This window comes from Buteo buteo, chromosome 2 (assembly GCF_964188355.1).
Source record: "Buteo buteo chromosome 2, bButBut1.hap1.1, whole genome shotgun sequence".
Classification (NCBI taxonomy): Eukaryota; Metazoa; Chordata; class Aves; order Accipitriformes; family Accipitridae; genus Buteo; species Buteo buteo.
The window spans coordinates 35,903,295-35,925,960 of record NC_134172.1 but is presented as its reverse complement, the minus strand read 5'-3'; the positions used below and the strand labels follow the sequence as shown (position 1 = coordinate 35,925,960).

General features: G+C 44.2%; 1 protein-coding gene across 5 annotated transcripts; it reads left to right on the top strand.

The window, feature by feature from the left end:
- The first annotated feature begins 1,083 nt into the window (after window positions 1-1,083).
- CDCA7L (cell division cycle associated 7 like) lies at window positions 1,084-22,481 on the top strand. 5 transcript variants are annotated; one of them, XM_075050571.1, is made up of 10 exons: window positions 1,084-1,200; window positions 7,830-7,976; window positions 11,296-11,427; window positions 11,896-12,255; window positions 14,178-14,252; window positions 15,733-15,918; window positions 17,344-17,478; window positions 18,350-18,499; window positions 20,698-20,834; window positions 21,189-22,481. In XM_075050571.1, the coding sequence occupies exons 1-10, from the start codon at window positions 1,123-1,125 to the stop codon at window positions 21,217-21,219; spliced, it is 1,431 nt and encodes a 476-aa protein (XP_074906672.1). In that variant the 5' UTR covers window positions 1,084-1,122; the 3' UTR covers window positions 21,220-22,481. The 5 variants fall into 5 exon arrangements, with proteins under 5 accessions (XP_074906672.1, XP_074906642.1, XP_074906631.1 ...); XM_075050541.1 differs by having other exon boundaries at window positions 1,104-1,200; window positions 15,739-15,918; XM_075050530.1 differs by having other exon boundaries at window positions 1,104-1,200; window positions 17,347-17,478.
- The last annotated feature ends 185 nt before the right edge of the window (window positions 22,482-22,666 follow it).

Here is a 22,666-nt window from a genome sequence, read left to right as displayed (position 1 = left end):
GATGGAGGATGAGCAGTTAGCATCAGCCCCATCAGAGGCTTTAATCACTAGAGTTAACTTAACTACAACCACATTGGAAAGTGCACTGTTCCATTACCAAAGCTGCGGCAGGAAAATACCATCTCAACAGGTTTCTGTTGGAGCTGCTTCACATGGCATTGGACAAGTGAAGATTCGCAGTGTGAGCGGGAGCGGGGGAAGCTGCGCGTGGGCCTCCACCCCACCCCATCGGCCAACTTTGGGAGCACGTCTCTGCTCAAAGGGCTGCTTTTCTCACTGAATCACTGAGTGATCATAAAATAAAGTGCCTAATCTAGTACTCCCCCCGCCGCCGCCCTTGATTAATAAGGGGACACATAGGATGTTTTAGGTTTTTAATAAAAATTAAGCCTCTTCATTGAGGAATACAGGTTATTCAGAGGAAACTGGAAAAATAGTTTCCACGTCTTTGTGTCCATTTTTCTTCCTGCTAGCTGAAGAGTGGAAGAATATAATAAAATAGGAAGTGGCTTGCAGGAAAAATGCTTTAACAATTGATATATTCCCGTTTCCCCGATTAAACTTCTCTAAGTTGGCCTACTTTCCACCATTTGTGATATTTTGAAATTTGAGCTCCTGACTCGCTGTTGAAAGAAACCAGCTCTGCTTGCCACCGCTTTCACCTTTAGATCTCCCTGGCACAGTTAAGGGCGGTCGACTCGGGAAGGTGGGGAACGCTCACACAAAGCGTTTAAAGCGACATCATCCCCATTTTCTCGTCTATTTTTTTTTTTTTTTTTTTTTTTGGAGTTTTTCAAAAAGGCTTGCACTTCGCACCTGTACCCCGTAAACAAACATTTTAAGTTCTTTGGAGGATGAAAGCACACTCCTCCTCCCAGACCACCAGCTGCTGGAACCGAAGACGCCGCGGGTGCCGCCTCACCCCCCCCCGAACCCCACCACCGGGAGCTCCGCAGAGCCATCCCGACCGCCGTAACCCACCCCCCGCCAGCCCACACGCCGTGCCCCGTCCCCCATCCCGCCTTTCCCGCCGCCGCCAGCCGGCTCCACCCCCCGCTCCTCCTTCCTCCCTCCCTCCCTCCTCCTCCTCCTCCTGTGGCAGCGCGGCCGGCTCTTCGCGCCATGGTGCGGCGCGGCCGGCGGCGGCGGCGGCGGCGGCAGCAGCACCAGCGGGGGGGAGCGGCGGCGAGCCGCGGCGAGGTGAGGCGGGCAAGGCCGGGCCGCGGAGGAACGCCGCCGGCCAGGCTGTTTCCCGGGGAGAACGGCGGCCTTTGTCCGGCGGCGCGGGGAGGGGGGGGGGGGTTCGGAAGGAGCCGCACGTCGCGGTAGCGACGTGCGGCTCCTTCCGACCCCCCCCCCCCCCTCCCCGCGCCGCCTCCCGGTACGCACGATCGCGCAGCGGCCCACCGGGCCGCCCTCCACGTGGCACGGCGGCTCTGCGATTGTAAGGCACCGGGGCGGGGGGGGGGGGGGGGGGGGGGGGGGGAAGGCTGATGGGCTGCGCGTAGCTTGCTGGGGAGGAGCTTTGTTTAATTAATTAGCCTCCGTAAGCCTGGGGGTGTCAGTTTTGAAAGAGCTAATTTTTTTTATTATTTTTTTTTTAAATTTTGTCCTTTTTTATTTTTTGTTGTTGAAATGCCGCAAGCGCATATTTGAGCCTCGAATACACGTGAGTATGGGTAAGGCTGGAGGCGTAAGGGCCGAAGGCAGGCGGGCGTTGATCAGGGTACCCGGCTGCGGTCTGGTCCGGGCCCGGCATTTCCTTGGAGGCACCAGGCTGCTTGTGTGGTTCGAGTCTTGAGAGGTGGCATGGTGGGTCTCCCCGGTGGTGGGAGGGAGCGAGGAGAAAGCCAGCCTTGCTGATGGAAGGTTACGGAGCTCCCTGGGTTTCTGTGGAACAGGAGGGTTGTAGAAGCACCGAAACGTTTGTTAGGACCTCTGTCCTCTCGGGGACTTTGTAAATACACTTTCCGCCTCTGTATGGCCTCAGGGTCTCCATTGGCAGACTGGAGATAAGGGCGCTGTAAAACAGTTTGGGAGAAACCTGACTGACACGGGACAATGCGGAATGGCATTTACTTCTCACCTCTGGTGCTATAAGGAGAGGCTCACCTTTCTGCTGCACATCTTGTCTCTTCTAAGGCTCAGCAAAGGGGCCGAGGATGCAGTCTGTTCTCAGTGCTCCTCTGTTTCTCGTGGGAGCTTGTTTTGGGCCGAGCAAGGCCTTCTGCTGGCTCTTGCTCCTCTTCATGACACACTGGTGAGTGGCGGGTTCAGTCCTGGCTGAGCAAGAAGGATGTGGTGGCGAAGGTTTCCTTGTCTTTTGAAGTCATGGGTTGTCTGCTGACTAAATTAACTTGTAAGCGAGTATGTGCCCCTATGGAAAGCAATCGCCAAGGAGTACAAAATTCTTTTGAATCGCAAGACCTGCGGTTCCATTTCCCAACCCAGGGTCTAATTTAACAGGTCCTTGCGCAGCAGTTCCGTTCAGTACATAGAGCTTGTTGAAGGGGTCCTGGCTGACAAAGTTTTTGCACCCAAGAAGCTTGGACGCTAGCAGTCCAGACATGAAGAGGGGATGCGTTGCATTCCTGTGGCGTTGTACAAAAGTGTTTTGCTTGGAACGCCGGGGCTCGGAAAGTAATTAGGCACCACTGCAGATGAAAGGGAAGCTCTTGAATTATGCAGAATTAATTCAGAAATAGCTGTTACTACTGTTTGGATCAGCGAGAGATTAGATATTACAAAAGAAGTGATAGTAGCAGTTGACAGAGCATTTGGACTGTGTTCATATGCCGGCATATGCATATGCTGGTGCTCACATTATTGTCAGTGGTTTTGAAAAGTAGGGGATAGTTTCCAGGTAGATGTTGCCTATAGAAGGTAACATTTTAAAGGACTTGTCATGTGATGATGATAGTTGGGCATTCTTTATTTTAGGATAAAGTAGCTTGATGGGTTTTCGCTTATTTAATTATCTGTTAAAGCAGTGTAGAAATCATACTCTACTGTTCTGAAAATAGCTGAATTTACTAAAATTTTGTGGAGTACTTGCATTTAGCAGTAGATTGATTGGGGTGAAAATGACCATAGCTTTTTGGGCGGGGACAGGAGGAACCACCCTGAAAGTCCCAGGAGTTGTTGCTGTGACAGATTGACAGGCTCAGGCTAATCCATCTTCACCTTTGGGGGAATCAAAGTATCCCTGTGAAGATTGTAAAACTGCGATGACTGCTCATTTTATCACTTGTTCCTTCTTATCTCTGAACACTCAGTTACCTTTTACCCTTCTGCCACTTGTGCCAGGAATATACTTCACCAACCAGAAAGTTTCGTGGTTTTGTCCCCTGATGCTGTTGAGAATTTGCAGAGATCACCTGGGATCTTTCTTGCCTTCCTAGATTTCATTGTTGCCCTTGAGTCCCAGGCTGGTTGGATGGTGTTGACAGTCCTGTTGACTGTGTATCTAGTTGTGTGATTCTTCTGCACTGTGATATGTCACTTTGCCTCTCTTTGCCTTCCACATCTTTCACACATTTGTATGATGTTTAAAATTAAGCTTTCACACAATGCTGTTCGCCTTTATGATTCCAGTGGAAAGACTGGGATCTTGACTTCTAAATAGTTTTGGGTTTTTGGTTTGGCATCTATCTGCATTCTGGCTGGGGCCCTCTAATTCTTGTAGCGCTGCCCATAATTGTCAGCCTTGGAGCACTTCCCTGTTCAGTTGTTATTTTGGGGTTATGAGCCAAATCCAGTGCCTGTAACCCTTGGGTGGCGTGCCTTGGGCTTGCCTTCGTATTGAGCCTGGGACAAGTCAAGAGGTTTTCCAGTGCGTGTTGAAGGTGTGACTTTGCACAAGTTTGGTTTGTGTGAGTATGTGTTTGAAACAATCCCAGTTTAATCTCAGTTTGACTGAGTTTGAACATTACCAAAATTATCTGTCCTCTGCTTCAAATAGGAATGTCCATATATTGTGCAAACTTGAATGAGGGGAACACAGCCCAACTGATTTTTTTTTTTTTTTTATGGTAGGAGCAAAAATAGAGAATTGCATCTAGCCTTGCTTTCTCACACAGTATGTTCTCCTGATGCATTGTTGGAGAAGAATGGGCTAGTGTGACAATTGGCAATTAAAGTGATATGTACAAATACCTCTTAAAAACATTAAATATGGTTGACAGGGACATAGAAGTAACTCTGATGCTTCTTACCGAAGCTGTGGGTGTGCATGCAGGCAAGCATTCTCCCCTTGCAGCCTGCCAGAGCACTGCCTTGCATAAGGGCAAGTTTCATCTGTTTGGCTTTGGTATCATGAAAGTTGCTTTTTCACTTGAGACATGAGAATTCTGCCTGTTGATGTGGAAAGTAAAACAACTCATCTCAGGCTTTTCTTTTTCTCCTTGCCTAACAAGGCAGGTGGAATTTATGTGTTTGGCACTTAGAAAAATGATGTTTTGACTGATGGGGAGCCCAGGTGCCTTACTTTGCCCATCACTCACGTGGTGAGTGTGAGAGCATCACCGAAACAGGTCTGACATCCTTCCCGACCTCGTTTTCCGCCTCTGTCGCCCTTGGCCCTTGGTGACAGATTTGGCAGCCCCCACAGGCACGCACGAGCTGCCTGCTCCCGGTTCTGCAGGAACAGTAACTCTCCTCCGCGCAGTCCGACGAATCTGTGTGCGCTCTTGGGTCTACTGGCGGTATTTTGTCAAATTTAGAGAAGGGGAAACTGAGAGATGGGGACGTCTTGAACTTTGATCTTCCGTTGAAAAAGCATAGTTAGGGTTGGTTGTTCTGGCCATTGTTGGATTGTGTGCTGTTTGTAGCGGCAAATGTTCGTCTGCTGCTTTTGAGAAGTACCTTGTGGGTGTTTTAAACAAGTAAGTGTATTTTATGTGCAAAAATAACTGAGCTCAATAGGTATAAAATTTCCTGTTAGAAATAAGACACTGACTTTTTCAGCAGCTGTGAATTATTTCCAGCTTTTACTAGATTTTCAGGGCTTAGCTTTTTGTAACTGGTATCTTTAAAAGACAGTATTTCTCACATCTCTGGAGCATTTCAGCAGACCGTTGTGTCTGAACCTGTGGTCTGTTCATGTTGAAATATTTTCCCTGAGCAAGCTTGGAACGTTCATCACCTCTCTGCCGTCCTGCCTTTTTTAGGGGTTTAGTGGCAAAAAGATCCTCTCTTGAAGTGCCTGCATCTTTCAAGTGTTTAGAATAGATTAATATTTTGACGTTTGTGTTTAGGCAACTGTGTATTTTCTTTCTTGGTATATGCTGCTTTGTTACTTTTGACAGAGTTAAAATGCTAGGCTCTGGTGCTGATATAAATCAGTTTCTGAATGTATTTTAGTTGAAAGTTAAAAATGGAAAGGTCTGTGGCTTCCAGGACTACACAGTAAATAACAGCGAACCAACCTGTCACGGCAGAGGTGTTTGGTGCAAGTTTGTCTTTGATGTCTGTCTGCTAATGGCGATGGACTTCTGCTGGGAATAAACTTGACTTGTGATTTCAGGTGTAGAAATATTGGCCGTGAGCAAGCTCGGTTGTGAGGGTGCTCTTTTTAAACTCCTGGAGTATGCCCACCTTTTATGTGTCAGCTGTTGTCTGTTATTAACCTGAGCCAGTTCACTGAAACGGGGACTCATCAATGACTGAATGGGATTCTTCATAGTCAGACTATGGGGAGCAAGTCGCAAACTAAAAATCTTTGAAATTCTGCAGTAAGTTGCTTAAATCAGTATCTTAGTATTTGGGAATGCATAAAGATCAAAAAAGGTCTTCTACTGGTAATTGTTTTTTTTCTTTGTTCAAAATCAGTAATTACACCCCCATAATGGCTCCTCAGATGCAGAATCAGAAGTAAGAGATGAAGAAGAAGAAGCAATTAGTTAGGCATATAGTAATCACAGCAGTGGTTAACTCAGCTGTACAATAGCACAACAACTAATGCAGTGGCTCCTGGAAGCAGTTTATTCATAGCAATGAGCCTCACAGCTCCTTGTATGTTTTTCCATTAAAATGCATAATGCTTCATTTTTAATGCCGCTCTGTACTGAGTGAATTCCATCACAGCAATGGAGGCGGATTCTGGCTGTTTGTTTTAAGAAGTTGGGGTGAGGGAATATCCAAAGGGGTTCAAATGTGGACAGCACAACTTCTGCAGCAGTGCGTTGGGTCGTGCCGTTATATGCCTGTGAGGGTCAGTTGTTCAGAGGTGAATTCTGTTCTTGCTCAAGCAACAGGAAATCAATTTTGCATCAGTCTACATCAGCTTTATAAGAGCAGAGCAAGAATAAAGTTAAGCCCATGTATGCCCATTACTGTAGCTTATTTCAGAGAGTGAAGCTTTGGTCAAGGTGCTGCTTGCTTTTCTAATGGAAGTGCAATTTTGTCAGCAACGTTATTTTTGGAGGATGAGCCTCCTTTCGGCCATTTGCCTTGGCAGAAATAAATAAATAAATAGATAAAATAATAATTTAAAATAATCATTATATCGGGCCCTGTATGAGCAACCGTGGTTGCCTATGACAGCGGACAAGGGCAGGCCACTCTCGGTTCTGGAGTTCTTCTCAGGGGTGTTGAACATACGGGACTGGAGACCTCCTTCAGGCGAGGAACTGGCCCCTCTCACCAGGTAGCTGTTGATCTCGCATTCCTGAGAATTAATGTGAGGAGTGGGAAATCTACATGCAGCTTTAGCACACAGCAAGCAACAGGGAGGCTTACCTCAAATAAAGAGTGGTGTGCGTGACATGTACGTGTGGTCCCGGCGATGTAGAAGATAAATGTCCGGGTGCTGGTGAGCGATGCGGATGCTGTTCTCCCCGAGCATTCTGTGAAGGGCAGAATGGTTTTGCAAATGATACTGGGCTGTGTAAAACCGTGTTCTGAAACTTGGCAAAATGCCTTCTGCCTCGGTTTTTAAGACTGGATCTGTTCATCCCGTCCTTCCACACGCCAAATCCTGAAGCAGCCTAGGTGGGAGCTGTCTGAAGGCTTCCTTAGCGGCCCATTACACAGAGAGGCTCGTGTGAAGTGCTTGCTGAAGTACATGGCCGGGGGAATGGTTGGTTGCGGTGGTACGAGTCTCCTTCCGTGCTGGGACTGGACTTCTCAAACTCTGAAGTTGTGACCTTGGTCACCTCAAAGTGCTGCTGCCTGCCCTTGGCAGTGCTTCCTCCTGGTGGGCTGCACTATGGGCTTCTAGCAAACGAGAGATATCCTCGGTTAAAATGGGTTTTCACTTTCTTACCAAGCGTCATGGAAAAAGCTCTGCGGCAGTACTGACCAAGGAGAATGGGTTGCATTGCCGTTATTTCTGGAGTTAGTTAAGTGTCTGTCTGCTGAAATATGTAATGGCACTGTTACCAGATCTACTGGTAAGGTTTCTCTGAACTCGTTTAGCATTGCGTTATATTTGAAGGTTTGTTCCTCACCTCTGAGCCATCGTTGCTGTGTAAGAGGAGGAGCGGTGGTGGATTTCACCATGGATAAAGGGTGCCCTGAGCATGTGCTTGCAAAGATGAGGCACACATGTATTTTTACGTCTGAGAGGTACTGTTCTGTGGAGTTAAACACCCTGCATATCGCATCCCCTCCCTAGCCCCAAATCTGGAGTCTGTATTTAGGGATTAAAACAGTCTGTACAGAATTTTCCTGGAGTTGAGCTAAATGAGGTACAGTTTGCGCATAGCATATTTTGTGATACAGATTTGTACTTGCGTAACAGTATAAAAATAAGTTGTACTGTTGCCAATTTGAGTATTCCTATTAAGTTGGCGTGTCTGACTCGTATCTTCTGTCTCGTTTTGAATCAGAAACAGATACCCAAGGATGTGGCTGACGTTTTTAATGCCCCCAGTGACAGTGAAGATTTTCTGGGGTTCCAAGATGATGCTTCCAGACAGAGGTTGTTGTCAGAGGATGGCTATACTAGTTTTGATTCCCTGGAGTCAGGAAAAAAGGTAGGAATGGATTGCTGTGGCCCAGTCATGTGCTTTGGGTGCAGTAGTACGCTGAGCTGGTGTCAAGGCTGTGCTAGCCATAGCTCGCAGCAAAACCCATAATCTGCAGTCCTCATATTAAAAATAAATGTAAACAAACTTTCTATCCTTTTTAGGGTTTAATGATTGCTTTTAAAAACTTTCATAATATAAAAAGGAAAATGGGTTTCGTTAGAAGGTGAGTTTAAGTGTAGCAAACAGGAAAGAGAGAATTACCATCCTGGGCTGGTGTGCTCTGGATACATAAGATAGTGAAAATGCATGATAATAGATGGGTATTTGTTATTTGTGAGTATGCAGACTTCAAGGTATTTCTTCCAGAAATTTCTCTCCGTGCTGTTTTGCCCTAAAGCTGTGTTTTAGTGGTGGTGACCCACAGAAACCATCAGCTCCTGCTGTGATTGTGAAATTTGCTGGTTTTCTGCTCTCTTAATGGTGAAGTAGCTCAGATCAACATAATGATTTGATATTTTTTCATTCTCTGATTTGGTAGCTGGAGGTACCAGCTGAATTCACAAGAAAGGAAGAGAACTGGTGTGCTGTCTTGGCTGCCAGAAAATTTAGTTTTTAGTCTTTTATAAGCTTAGAAGCTTATAATTATATACTTGATAGACATGGGCTAATGTTCTAAAAGATACCTTTGTCAGCAGTGCTCTCGGAAAGGTCCCGCCATTCCATTATAACAAAATTGAAAATGCCTTTTTTTTTTTTTTTTTTTTTCTTTTCCGCCTAGTCCATCAGATCAGTACTTGGTTCAGAGGTGCTGAAGACAAGCAAGATGGCAGCAAAGGAAGCAGACAGAATGAGCCTTGTACGAGTGTGTACTATTTCTGAGCCTTTTTAAGCCAATGGCCTCAGGAAAGTGCAGAAGCCATTTGGGCATAGACCCACAATCTGTGCTATGGAGAAAGATGGTGGCTAAAACGTAGTGAAATATACTGGGCTCTAAATTGCTTCATAATCTTGTTGCTAGACGGCGGTACTGGTAACTTCAGAAAACCAGGAGGTCGCTTGCTCTTGTATTTGTGGCTTTGTGTGGAGCATGAAGAAGAATTAACGAGGACAGGTGGTGGTGATGGTGGAGGGGGAGCCTTGTGCGGGAGCCTGAGCTTCTGCTTCTGCTGCCTGCCTGGGGACTGCAGGCACCCTACTTTATTTCTCTCTGCTTTGGTTTCCCAACTTGTGAGATGGAGCTTATGACAAGGCTTTGCTGCAGAGCATTTTAAAATCCTCTGATGAAAAATGCTGTGGAAGAGCTAGGTATTGTTAGTTTAACGTGCGTTACTGAGAATCCCAGTGAGACTTGTTCCAAATTTACAGCTGGCACTGCAGCCTTCCTCACCATTCCTGTGTTTCCCTTGGGCTGGGAATTATTTTAAATCTCCATCACTGTTGAGTTTAACTCCTTTACCACTAAATGGTATGATAACAACATGATTTTTTTTTACCCTGAGTTCCATCCTTTTATGATGCCAAACACCACTGTCGCTGAGAAAGACCATAGGTACTTGTTGTGCAGGAACCTAAAAGGTTTTTGTGTGAAGAGCAAAATGATGTGAAGTTCAGAAAAATTCTGCAGTGGTTGGGACAGGAGGCAAGGCAGCTGCCCTGCCAGGGTGGTGAATGGGATGTTAGTACATCGGGTGTTACCTTGGATGCTGATGCGCAAATGCATTAACAAGTAGTGACCTCTGTGTGTCTGCTTTTCCTCAGGGCTTTCTGCAGTCCTGCTCCCATAATCTGCATTTCTGCTGAGTTTCAGCTGTTTCCCCTATAGATATCCCTGACGCATATTTTACCTTGTGTAGACCGTTCTTCATAGGTGTAACAGCATAGCTCTGGGTGTGTTATTTTTGGTCACTTTAGCTAACAAACAGCTTATTTCTATGGAATTTCATTAAAACAGAGAATGCATAAAAACTTCAATTTCCCTCCAAGAAATGCAATTTAACTTTAAAGTAACTTCCCTATTGTGTTTGTTCCTTTCTCAAGCAGCTGCACTGCAGCTATCAACAAAAGAATGAAGTAATTTTGCTCAGAGAAAACTCATTCCAATTACCCATAATAATTTGTAGGAGATGTTTAAGTGTAAAGAAACAGCATATGCAGTAGCTCCCCCCCTTCCTATTCCACTGTAAGTTTTTGCACTCATCTATTGTATCTGGTTTTCACCTTTTCTGGTATCTTAACGTAAAGAAGTGTGTAATTAAAGTCAGGGAAGGGAGGGAATTGAAAGGAAGAATAGAGATATTTAGCAAGTGCATCTTATGAAGGGTCATTTTTGTATCTTGTGTAGGAGGAAGAAATAGCAGAGGAAAATTGGGGAAACAAACTTAAGTGAGTGTTGCTGACTTTCAAGAGGCAGGTGTGGTGTGAACATGGGTTATGCTCCTACCATGAACAAGTCTTTCAGGACACTAACAGAGACAAGTTGACAGATGGTCTTCTACTAATTCTGATTGGAAGTATGGAAATATATTCTGATTTAGTAAATGCGTTGTGTTTAATTGGTATGTAATGTGCATATCGTGAAGACTGTTCTAATGAGATCTTAGCTATTTTTCATGGGCTGTCTTTACTTCCTGGTCTGTAGGCAGAAATTTGGGATGTCTACCCTAGAACACGTTTGAATGATAAACTGCATGATTAAAACAGAGAGAGTTGAGCATCTGGAAGGTGGAGGGATGTTAGTCAGACTGTTCAAAGCTCTGTGGTTTTGTGTTGGTATCTGTCATTTCAGTGATGGTGTAACAGTGTGAGAAGGAGCAGACTCCATCTCCAGGAACCTTGAGTACTGCTCCAGCAAGCCCAGAGAAGAGTGTTCTTTCTACTGCTAGGTGAAAAAAGGAGGGCTCCCTCTTACTGTGGTTGTGGTTTGTATTTTCTTCCATTCAAGGCCTGTTTTTTTTCATCCAGAAGAAAACATGCGAAACAACATGGTAATTTACACATAAGAAAACTGATAATTTATTTTTATTGGGTAGTAGTGAAGAAGAGGAGGAAGAGGCAAAGAAGTTCCCCCACCCCCCCTCAAGAAGCAGCTCAGTTAAAGCCCTGTGCTCAAAATGAGGCAAAAAAATCCTGCCAAGTTAAAATAACTCAGTGCTGAAACTCTGAATGTCTTCTGCTTTTCTCTTTTGACAGCCTTTGCCTGCAAAGTGCTTTCACAGTATATGCCATCTAGTGGGTACCTGCTTGAGCCTCAGGACCTGTTTATTGTGACTGTGTGACTACTCTGTATCTGACTGTCTGTCACAGCTGCTGGCTTATATTTTTACAGGGGGTTCAGTTTCAGTCCAGATACCTCACTGAAGAACTGCGGAGGATTTTCACTGAAGACACTGACTCTGAAACAGAAGTGTTTGAAGGCTTCGCTTCAAGTGAGGTGGATGTGAACAAGAAAGGAGTTCTGGTAAAGGCAGTCGCCTATGTGTGAATGCATATGTTGACTTCTTTTTTTCTACCTCTTCTGTGTAAACCTCGTGTTCTAGCAGGAGTGTTTCTGATACACAGTGATGTTCTTTCTTCATGCTGAAGAAAAATATGTGTTATCTAAAAAGAGGAAAAAGCTTTATTTAATGTAACATCACATATTAGAAATGAGAACTTCTTCCCCTACTTGTAGACTGACTGTGCTGGGCAAGATTGTTCCTCTGAAGACAGCCATGTCTGTATCCCAGACAAAATTAATATGTAGATTTTGTGTTGGTCTCTGCCCAGAGAGAAGTCATGTACTGTGAACTTTGAAAAATCTGTTGATTTAGGTGAATTTATGACAGTGCCTTTGGGTGGCAAGAGTGCTGCCTAGAATTACTGATTTAAAAATGAGCTTTCTTGTGTCACAGCCAATAATGTAACATGGGATTCTTCCTGCCTTTAGGCGGTGGAGTCGAACTTGAGTGATGAAGAACGTGATAATTTATTGGGTAGTGAGGAAGAAGAGGATGAAGAGGCGAAGAAGAAAGTTTCCCCCAAGAGAAGAAGCTTTGGCCTTCGTGTTGCCTTGCAGTTTCCCACCAGAAAGTCATCTGAGAAAAAAGTGCCTGAACAGGCTTTTTCTAACTTGCCTCTAAAGGACAGTGAATCCCTCACACCTCTTTCAAAAGACATAAGCTGCAAGCGGTGGGACAAACTAGAGGGCTCTGCTTCAGAGTCTGAAGAAGACGTTAAAGAAACACAGGAGGAAAGTTCCAGTGCTCTGCTTAAGAGAGCCATGAATATTAAAGAAAATAAAGCCATGGTAAGACTTATGAGCAGTGCTTTGTTCTCTGACATTTACATCCGAGTACTTAGCTCCAGCACACTTGAATTTTGGGCTCCCCCCTGGTGCTGTGCTGGGACTTTGGGAAAATCTCATCGTGGTTTGTGTTTTGACTTTTTCTACCTGGGAAAACCCTAGAAGACCATCAGCATTCAGACATTTACCCCTAAAATAGCGTCAGGTAGGACTAGCCTGCTCAAGTTTAAAACCTGAGTTGAACCAAGCATTTTGTATGTGGATGTGAACAAAGTTACAGATGCCGAAGTTGCAGTCTTATATTCGGAACATGTCAGAAAACCAGCTGGTCCCTTCAGGTCGTTCATGTTGTCATTTGCACAATAGAGTTTCTACTTTTCATTTGTGTCTGACAGATCTGCTGCAGTTACTGATTGGAGAGCCAGATAAAAAAGGATGCTAAGGATGATAAATGTAATTTTTCAGTTGTGTGGGGTGCAATATTTACAGTTATACTTTGCTATATAACTACTGAAAGTGTGTGTGTGTAGGTGCGGAAAAGAGACACTGATCATTCCCTAATGCTTTTTCCTCTATTGTCCAAAATGCCACCAGCTCTCTTTAATTATCAGGCTGCCATACAAATCTGAATTGATGTTGGGTCCTCAGTGCCTCCTTCAGTTTTACTTTTATTCCAGGAAAAGCTGCAGCTTCCAAGCAGTCTTGGGGCCCAGGTACAGCTCTTGGGCATGTGGGCCTGCAGCTCCCACATAAAAACTTGCTTTAGTTTTGTACCTGCGTTTCTAATCTGTCTTGTGTCCTCACTGCTGTTGTGGTGGTCTGGCTGCTCTTCCACCCTTCTTGCCTTCCACTCTTCCTTCTAGTTCAACCATTGTGAAATTCATTGGCATCCCAGTTGCAGTACTGTAATGACATTAAATAGCTCTTAATAAATGCCACACTGAAGTATTTACCGAGAAATGCTGTATCCAGCTTTTAATCTCATGATTGGCATGGCGGTCTCAGCGACAGCTAGCAGCATGCCTCATCCCTGCTGTTGCTGGCTTTTCAGAAGATAGCCTCAACCTGGCCTTCCAGAACAGCTCGGTATTTTTTTGGACCTGTCAGCCACCGCTTCTGTTGAAGCGTGCCTCCAGGACATCTCCTACATGGTGCAACAGACGGTCTTGCTGAAGTGCTTCTGATACTGCATACGCCATCGTTAGGGGAACCGCCAGTGGGGTTCAGTTGTTTTATGACTTTGCAAATGAGCATGTACCCATGTTGCTGTGTGTATCTGCACAAAGCAAGGGGTATGTAGAATTACTGGCTGTGGTTTGCAGCATTTGTGAAATCAGCACTAGCTGTCATGGTTGAAAAAAGGATGTTCCTAGTCATTGCTGCTAAGGACCACTGAGAAACGATGAGCAAAGTTTCCCTGCTACAATGTCACCGCTTAAGGGCAAACTCTGAGTTCCCTGGAAAAAAGGCACAGGTGTATCAGCAGTCATTCAGTAAAATAGCCCACAGGGAACATCTCACCGTCTTCTGGCCCAGGGCACCCTGTCTTCCTCTTCTCCCTCCTGTCATATGAACTGTGAATTTCTCGTTATTGGTCATAGATATTGTAACCATCTTGTAATGCGCTGTTCAGTGCTGTTTTGACAAAATTGGATGCAATTCTAGCTAATTCTAATTCCCAGTAAGAATTAATGGGAGCTGTGAAATTAGTACTGCCTGGAGAGTTTTGCTTTGCAGGTAAATGCAGAGGTAAATGAACCCCTTTTATGAGCCCCACTTAAATAAAGTGCCTCCAGAAAGGTTTCCTGCACTGAAACTTCATATGTTCAGATATAATTTGGAGTGCATGGGAAGAGTGGATGATAGGTGTTGCTTATTTCCAAGTTTGCAGTGAGTTTTCAATGCAGCATCACTGTTGGTTTCAGCTTGCCCAGCTGCTGGCAGAACTGAATTCCATACCGGACCTGTTCCCGGTGAAAACACCCACCTCAACTCCTTCGGTAAGTCTCTACTACCGGCTAGAGGTGACAGTCGTTTTTGCTAGACTTAGGATTAATGTGTTTCCCTATGAAACGATTTCACCAAGTCTGTTCTGGCTTTCTTTGGGTTTGGTCACTTTATTTATATAGATTTGCTATTGGTCAGTATTTAAGTACCAGAGGTTAAGTGAGGAAATGGAATTTGATAAGATAATTTATGAAGAAATCCAGAGACCAAGGTGAGATCCTTCTTTATCATTTTTGCCCCAGAAATACTAGACACTAGACTAGATGCTGGACAAATGTCTGTGTATGTGGGAATAAGGAAGAATAGTCGCTTTCCTTTGGGTTTAGATCCTGTTAATTTCCCACTTGCAGGCTTTTCTTTTAAAATCTACACTTCCTAGCAGAGCTGTGCTGATGAAATTCAACCACTTCAACATAAACCTGGAATGTAACTGTAGTTATTTCAACTGACTTTTCTTGGCTAAAAGCAGAGAACTATCAACCCCTCTAGGTTCTCTATAGAGCAATGTTTTTCCACATATATTATAAACTGGAGAGATTTGAGGAAAAATGGAGAGGCCATGTCTTTGGGAAGCCGATGTAGAAATGCTGCTGTGTTGGTTGTCAGGTGAAAAGGTGAAGTCAAATTTTAAAGTCCTTGAAAGGCTGGAACCTCGCTATCTCTAGTTAAATCCTATGGAAACTTAAACATCCTTTGAATACATACATAAGCCTGCTGCTTTTATTTAGTATCTTTACTTGAGGAAGGGGGAGGGCATCAGGAGTACTCTAGTTGCCTCATGTGCTTAGTTTTTGACTTCCAGCCTGTCTCATTGTAACGTGCCTTTCACTTCTTTCGAAGGAAATAACTAAAGTGTGTGGCAGCAAGCAGACTTGCTTCCTACATCTTGTTTATACTGTCAGATTTAATAGCTGCCTTTATGGTAGGTGTCCATGCAGGACTTCTGTTGCATGAATTCAGTCATGCAGTAATTGGCCGGTGTGACAATATGAAGAGGGTATTGTGTGCCTCCTATTAATTTCCAGGTTTTCGGAATCTGGAAGTAGGAGAAGCAGCTTATTAATGCCCATTCAATTTAAAAAATATAGAAGAAAATAACCTAGTATTTGGATTATTCATTGAAGGTGTATTCAAGTTGTGGGAAAATCTGAACATTTAGCTACTGAAGCGTGAGAGCTAGCTTCTACCTTAATATGCCATACAGAAAATTTTGGTATGGTTTTGTGATTTGATTGGAATAGAATTTGACTGTGAAGGTGTGGTGTTTTAAAAGAAGCAAAAAGGTACAGTGTGTAGGGAAAACACTTAGGAATGCTAGAAATTGGTGAGGTTTGGCTTAACAAATAAGGGGTGGGAGAAGAACAGATTAATTCATGATAGTACAAGTGTGGTACAGGCATTTTCAGATCATTTCTGGTGTTTAACACCACAAACGTAACTGAAAGAATGGTTACTGGAATCTTCTCTTTCTAGAAACAGAAGAAAATCCCAAGGAGGACATTTTCTGAAGGCCAGATAGCACGTCGCATGAACCCAACCAGAAATGCTCGTCCACCAGAAAAGTTTGCCTTGGAGAAATTTACTGTGTCGGCTGTCAAATTTGCAGAACACTTCCGTAGCTATAGACAACAGAACCTCTTGAAGAAGAGACTCAGTGTGGTATTTGCCAGACTTTGATATCTCTAGTAGTCAGGGATTCAGAAACATTTAGATTGTTGGCCAGCACTTAGAGCAGACATCACATCCTACAGAAAGTTAGTGAGAACCTTTGGTTGGGATTAGCTACAGAGGTTATCTTCAGGCCTTCCTGCCTCATCTTTCACCCGTTAACTGGGCTCTATTTGTGACCTGTGTTGTCCAAACATAACAAGGCAGTTTACTTATGGTCTGTTATTTATTCATTATCTGAAAATTACTAGAGCCCACAATATAGAAGGCCTTTGAGTGGCAAGGCAGTAGGGCTAGTGGAGGTGACAAAGCAGATCTTCTCTATCTTTGGACTCAGCAAAAAAGAGCAAAAACGCTTCTCTGGAAATAGCAGAGGGAAGATAAGAGTTATATAGCTGAACTGAGAATGAACAAAGGGAATCTGCACCAATAAACTGCTGATGTACTGGCTAGCCATTCAAAAGTTGCAGGTTTTATTCTTCCCCATTTTTTTTAAATCTGTTTTTTCCCTCCCTTAGCTTATGGTGGTCATTTATCTTGGTTATATTTATTTACTGTATAGCCTTTATGAGGAAGACTCTTTAAGTTTGTGTCTGCACAGGCTGGATCCCACTTCTGCTTGTAAGAATGAGTGCTGGGCATAGTTGAAGCATTATAGAAGGAACTTGGCTATTAAAAAAAGTGGAGTAGCACTGAGTGAGAACCTGGGCTGGTAAATGGTTATTTTGGAGAGAACAGAGCTGATGTAGAGTGAAGGACAAATGAGGTGTTAAGAGTGGGGCACGGGGAAGGCTAAGGATCAGATAAGACTTGTACGTGAATATGGGTCAAAGAGAATGATACTTGGAAGGAAAAAAAGAGCACTCACTATTGAGTGGAGGACTCTCTTCCAAGTAAGAAACAGGAAAACAAGAAAGGGCTGGGTATGGCAGGACTAACTTAAAATTTCAGTAAAGGTTTTTTGCAGGACATTAGAGATTGTCATTGGAGAAGGCAATTGGAGAGTATGCTAGGAGACTGAAGGAGCAAAGCATGGGAAGGCAGATGGTCATAGTTCCTTATTCTGAAAGGGAAGAAATGGATTATGAAGAGTTACAGTGTAGGTGTGCAGGGAATGCAAAGAAAAGGAGGTATCATAAAAACGTGTTAGGGATTTGTGGAAATAGAAGTAGCAATGATGGGAAGGAAGAATATATAAGCAGAATAAATAATAAATGGAGTATAGAAAAGATTAGGGAGAGAGAAAGAGGCAGTGATGATTTGGAAACTCTATTTCCTGTTCTTCCAGTGGTCCATGAGCCTGTATTCAGCCCCCTTTAGACTGCATATGCATTATAAATGAAAGAATTTGTCGCCAAGTGTGGTGACAAAGTCTTCATGACACCAGACAAAAGGTGTTGAGATGAGTTTGTTTAGCAGGGGGATTGTGGAGTGCGCAAAAGAAGGAGATCATCAAAGTATACATCTCACCGTCCAGTAGAGGATATTACTGAGGAGGACTTGGACAACATTGCAATCACTGTTAAAGACAAAATCTATGACAAAGTTCTAGTAAGTGGCTGCTGTATTCTTTAGTGTGTCCATGCACTTGAAATTGAAAGTCTCTTAATAGTTCACTGGTGTTTGCTAAAAGATATGCTTTCCTGAGGCTCTGGAGAGTGCAGCTCAGCATTATTATATTACACAAGCACAACTTTGAAAGCTTTGCCAGGCTTCTGTGGGCTTGCCTGTGCTGGTTGATATGCCCCACCAATTTTTTGCCTCTGCAAACAAGTGCTTTCTTGCCATAGAGTTATTAAGTGGAATTTGCTGTAGCTATGACTCACCACTGATAAGAGTTGACATCCCTTTCATCTCTCATTCTCACTTAATATAAATGTTGTGGTGGTGGTGGTTGTACCGTTAAATAATAGTGATCCCTGATGCTTCTTGTACCCTTTGGAAATGACATTTCTGTATGGGTTAGGTAGTCTCCAAAGCTCTTGATGGAACTCCTCTTTCCTTCACTGGTTTTGGCTATTATTAATTGTCATAAAGATCTAGATGATCAGCTTACTATCTATTTCATGCTTCATTGTATTTGCAGAGATGATTCACAAGGTCATTTTCTGAATAGGTTTAACTTTTTCCTAGATGGAGGAAAACATCAGAACTGCAACATGAGGTTCATGTAGTTTCAGACTCCCAATGCAACTGTGGCTGGGCACTGTCTCTGTAAAATTCCTAGCATCTCTCCAGATAACTGTATGATTTATCGTAATAACAGAACTTACGGTTCTTTTACTAAGAATTGCATTGCTGAATTTGACTTGGTTTGAAGTTTGTGCTTTGCTATCAGCAGATATATTAGGAAAGTTTAGTGACCAGCATTTAAGATGTCCTTCATACATATGTATGTGTTTCTGCTCCTTTCCACCTTTAGGGTAGTACTTGCCACCAGTGTCGACAAAAGACAATTGATACAAAGACAGTCTGTCGCAACCAGGGCTGTGGAGGAGTAAGGGGGCAGTTTTGTGGACCATGTCTTCGAAATCGATATGGGGAAGATGTGAAATCAGCACTGCTTGATCCAGTAAGTATCGTTTCTTGGGCTTGGAGAGTAAGTGGTGTCACAGTTTTAGCTCAGCCGGCAACAAAGCACCATGTGGCCGCTCGCTCGCTCCTCTCCCCCACCCCTGGTGGGATGGGGAGGAGAAAATATAACAAAAGGCTCGTGGGTTGAGACAAGGACAGGGAGAGGTCACTCACCAATTATGGTCATGGGCAAAACAGACTTGACTTGGGAAAAAACCCAAAATTAATTTGATTTGTTACCAATCAAATCAGAGTAGGATAATGAGAAATAAAACCAAATCTTAAAACACCTTCCCCCCACCCCTCCCTTCTTCCTGGGCACAACTTCACTCCCGAATTCTCTGCCTCTTCCCTCATGAGCGGCATGGGGGGCTGGGGAATGGGGGTTGCGGTCAGTTCATCACACATTGTCTCTGCCACTCCTTCCTCCTCACACTCTTGCCCTGCTCCAGCGTGGGGTCCCTCCCACAGGAGACAGTCCTCCATGAACTGCTCCAGCATGGGGTCCCTTCCATGGGCTGCAGTCCTTCAGGCACAGACTGCTCCAGCGTGGGTCCCCCGTGGGGTCACAAGTCCTGCCAGAAAACCTGCTCCAGCGTGGGCTCCTCTCTCCATTGGTGCACAGGTCCTGCCAGGAGCCTGCTCCAGCGCGGGCTTCCCACAGGGTCACAGCCTCCTTCGGGCACCCACCTGCTCCAACGTGGGGTCTTCCACGGGCTGCAGGTGGAGATCTGCTCCACCGCGGACCTCCCTGGGCTGCAGGGGGACAGCCTGCCTCACCAGGGTCTTCACCACGGGCTGCAGGGGAATCTCTGCTCTGGCACACCTCCTCCCCCTCTGACCTTGGTGTCTGCATAGGTGTTTCTCTCACGTTCCACTCCTCTCTCCGTGGCAGGTTTTTCCCTTCTTAAATATGTTGTCACAGAAGCACTACCACCATCACTGATGGGCTCAGCCTTGGCCAGTGGCGGGTCCATCTTGGAACCGGGGTAGCTTCTAGCAGCTTCTCACAGGAGCCACCCCTACAGCCCCTCCCCACTACCAAAACTTTGCCATGCAAACCCAATACAAGTATAATGAATATGGTTTTGTTAGTAAGCTGTGATGCATATATGCTCATGATGACATGGTGTTCAAATTTTTTTGCCATGAGAAGATCTGTAGTGTAGTACTGTTACGACTGACACTTATCTTGTTGGAACTCGAGTGGAAGGTGCTGGGCCTGGTTTATAATCCACCCATATTCAAGCTTTGGAGCTCCACTTGCTTACCAGATGATAGTGGAGGGAAAGTGTGAGAGCTTCTAAGAGAAGGAACGTGTCCCCTTTCAGAAAAACGCCAGAACGTACTTTTTTTTTTTCTTTTTTTTTAATGCTTTCAGTAATGTGGCATGCAATGCCGGTTCCTTGTTTTAGATTCTAATTTTTACATATAAGAAAAAAAGGAGAAGGATAGCTAAAAGGCTTAGGGTTGGTTCCCTTTTTTCTGTTGTCCCCCAAGGCACTGAGTAAGGAGAGAGTACAGGCTGCTGCCAGAGAATGAGGCACGTGGGTACACAAAGACCTCTTGGCAGAATAGCACTCTGTGTGCTCAGCTTGTTCTGGGACCTCCTCTCCCCCACCTCTGCTTTAGAGATGGGCTTCTGGGCTGTTCTGAAGGACAGTGGAGAACCAACAGCTCTAATGTGCTGGCCCAGCATGGCAATGGCTGCTATACTGTAATGCAGGCTGTTAGCACCTGCGCCTCTGTGCTCAGTTGCTGAGCAGCTGGGAGCTGCCTGACTTACTTCATGTACATGCTGGGTAATTCGGTCCCAGGAGTCGTGCTACACCAGCAAGCAGAGCCAAAGAAACTTGTCACAGTGGGTACCCGTCTTGTTCTAGGGAGTTCACTACGGTCAGCCTAGCATAGGATGTGTTACCATTAAGCATTACGGATGCCTTTAGGCTCTTTGAAAATGAGTACTGAGGACATCAGAGAACCTGAGTCTCCAGAGTAAGAAGTATTCAAGCAAACAGGGTAGTACTTAATCAGTTCTTTAATCCTGCTGAATTTGAAAGTGTTAATAAGGTTGGGTGGCTGGCTGATAATAGGCTTTTAAAAACCTAGCCCAGAACAATCACATGGTGGGGAAGGCAAATATAACCTTACTCATGGCTTGCCTTTACCCCCCCTCCCACGTTCACCCCCTTGCAGGCCTGGATCTGTCCTCCTTGTCGTGGGGTGTGCAACTGCAGCTACTGCCGCCGGCGGGACGGGCGCTGTGCCACAGGCATGCTCATCCACTTGGCCAAGTTCTACGGCTACAACAATGTCAAGGAGTACCTGGAAAGGTGAGGGCTGTGCCCCGTAGTCATTTCTTTCTAAACTGTTGTAGCTCTTTAAATAATACTTGACTTCTGTGGCCTGGGGCAGATCCTGGACCTATGCAAAAGAAGTCTCTTGGACTTCAGACTTCTCCTAGGCTGAAATCAGCTTCATTAAAGTGAGTTATATTGTCTGTGTAAACAACTCATCTGCTTAAGAAATTGAAATGCTTTTGCTGATTTTGAAAACTGTACTGATTGCTTGAAGCACATAGGAGTGCTGTTTTGGAAGTTGTCATCTTCAACAATGGAAATTATCTGTTTATGGGGAACCTGAGTTTCCTAAAAAGCACTAACACTGTTTTCTCACATGTCTTCTAGTTTACAAAAACAACTGGCGGATGACAATTGAGAACACTGAACTCAAGCTGTGCCTGCAACTGGTTAATATGTTGACAAATTTTGACTTCAAAAGGTTATTACTATGTTTTATATAAGATAGAATTGTAGAGTATAGTATATGCATTTCTATGTTGGGAACTTTTTGATTGATGTGGTCTTATGCAAAAGTTCTCTCAGGAAAATGTTTTGGTAGAGAAATCTACATGCACAGACCTATAGGTTAAGTGAAATGGCACTCTTGAACCTTGAGTGGTTAATTTTTAATAGAGCTACACAACCACATGATAGAGAACTTGGTCAATTTGAGCAATATTTTTATTTATATAATTGTGCAAGTTTGCAGAAAGGGTGTTTAACAGCTACCTGTAAAGCACACTCTGTTTTTTAAAGAAACAAAACCCCCTTGTATTCCAACTTGACCATAAAGATTCAGTTTTCCAACCCTTACTTTCTGAACCTACTCCTCCACCTGTCGTTTATGGAACTTGTCCCTACAAAGAAGGGAACGGTACTTTCATCTGAATGCCGTTATATTCCAGCCAAAGCTGATGCAACCTACCACTGGGAGGGTAATTTTTTTTTTTTTTTTTTATTCCAAAGTGCAATTAATCACTGAAACATGAAAATGGAAGAGTGTTTTGTTAAAAAAAAAATAAATTTTTAATCATCATCCTAATAAAAAAGAATTGTGCACGAGCAGTTTTTTTGTATGGTGTACCTGCTGCCTGAACCAACTACCTTATAGCAGTCATAACTGGTTAACTGGCTTAAATCACAAAGTTCAGAATTATGTTTTTTTACATACCGTTCATACCTAGATGTTTTTTTCATATGTACAACCAAGTTTTCAGACAACTTTGTTTAAATGCAACATGTTTGTATTGCAGTATGATTATGTTAAAATTCTTGTAAGATACACATTTCACTTTATGTAGAGAGAATAAAGAATAATCAAGAGGAGTATTTTGTGAGTCAAATTACACCCAGATGCTGATGTTTCCCATTTACTTTCCTGTAGCTGATGTAATGAAGGAATGCTTGGAGATCAATAATCATTATGTAGAGAAAGACATTGAGTTGCTGGAGCGTGTTCAGAGAAGGGCAACCAAGCTGGTGAGGGGCCTGGAGCACAAGTCTTATGAGGAGCGGCTGAGGGAACTGGGGCTGTTTAGTCTAGAAAAGAGGAGGCTGAGGGGAGACTTGCTCTCTACAACTACGTGAAAGGGGGTTGTAATGAGGTGGGTGTTGGTCTCTTCTGTCAGGTGGCTGGAGATAGGACAAGAGGAAATGGCCTTGAGGCAAGGGAGATTTAGGTTAGATATTGGGAATTTTTTTTTTTTTACTGAGAGGGTTGTCAAACATTGGAATAGGCTGCCCAGGGAAGTGGTTGAGTCACCATTCCTGGAGGTATTCAAAAGCGAGTGGATGGGGTACTTCAGGACATGGTTTTAGTGGGC

Coding starts and splice junctions, on each gene's coding strand:
- CDCA7L (XM_075050571.1), top strand. CDS start 1,123: ATGGTGCGGCGCGGCCGGCGGCGGCGGCGGCGGCGGCAGCAGCACCAG. Junction 15,919..17,343: donor TGAAGAAGAGACTCAGTGTG/GTATTTGCCAGA, acceptor GAGTTTGTTTAG/CAGGGGGATTGTGGAGTGCG. Junction 17,479..18,349: donor AAATCTATGACAAAGTTCTA/GTAAGTGGCTGC, acceptor TTCCACCTTTAG/GGTAGTACTTGCCACCAGTG.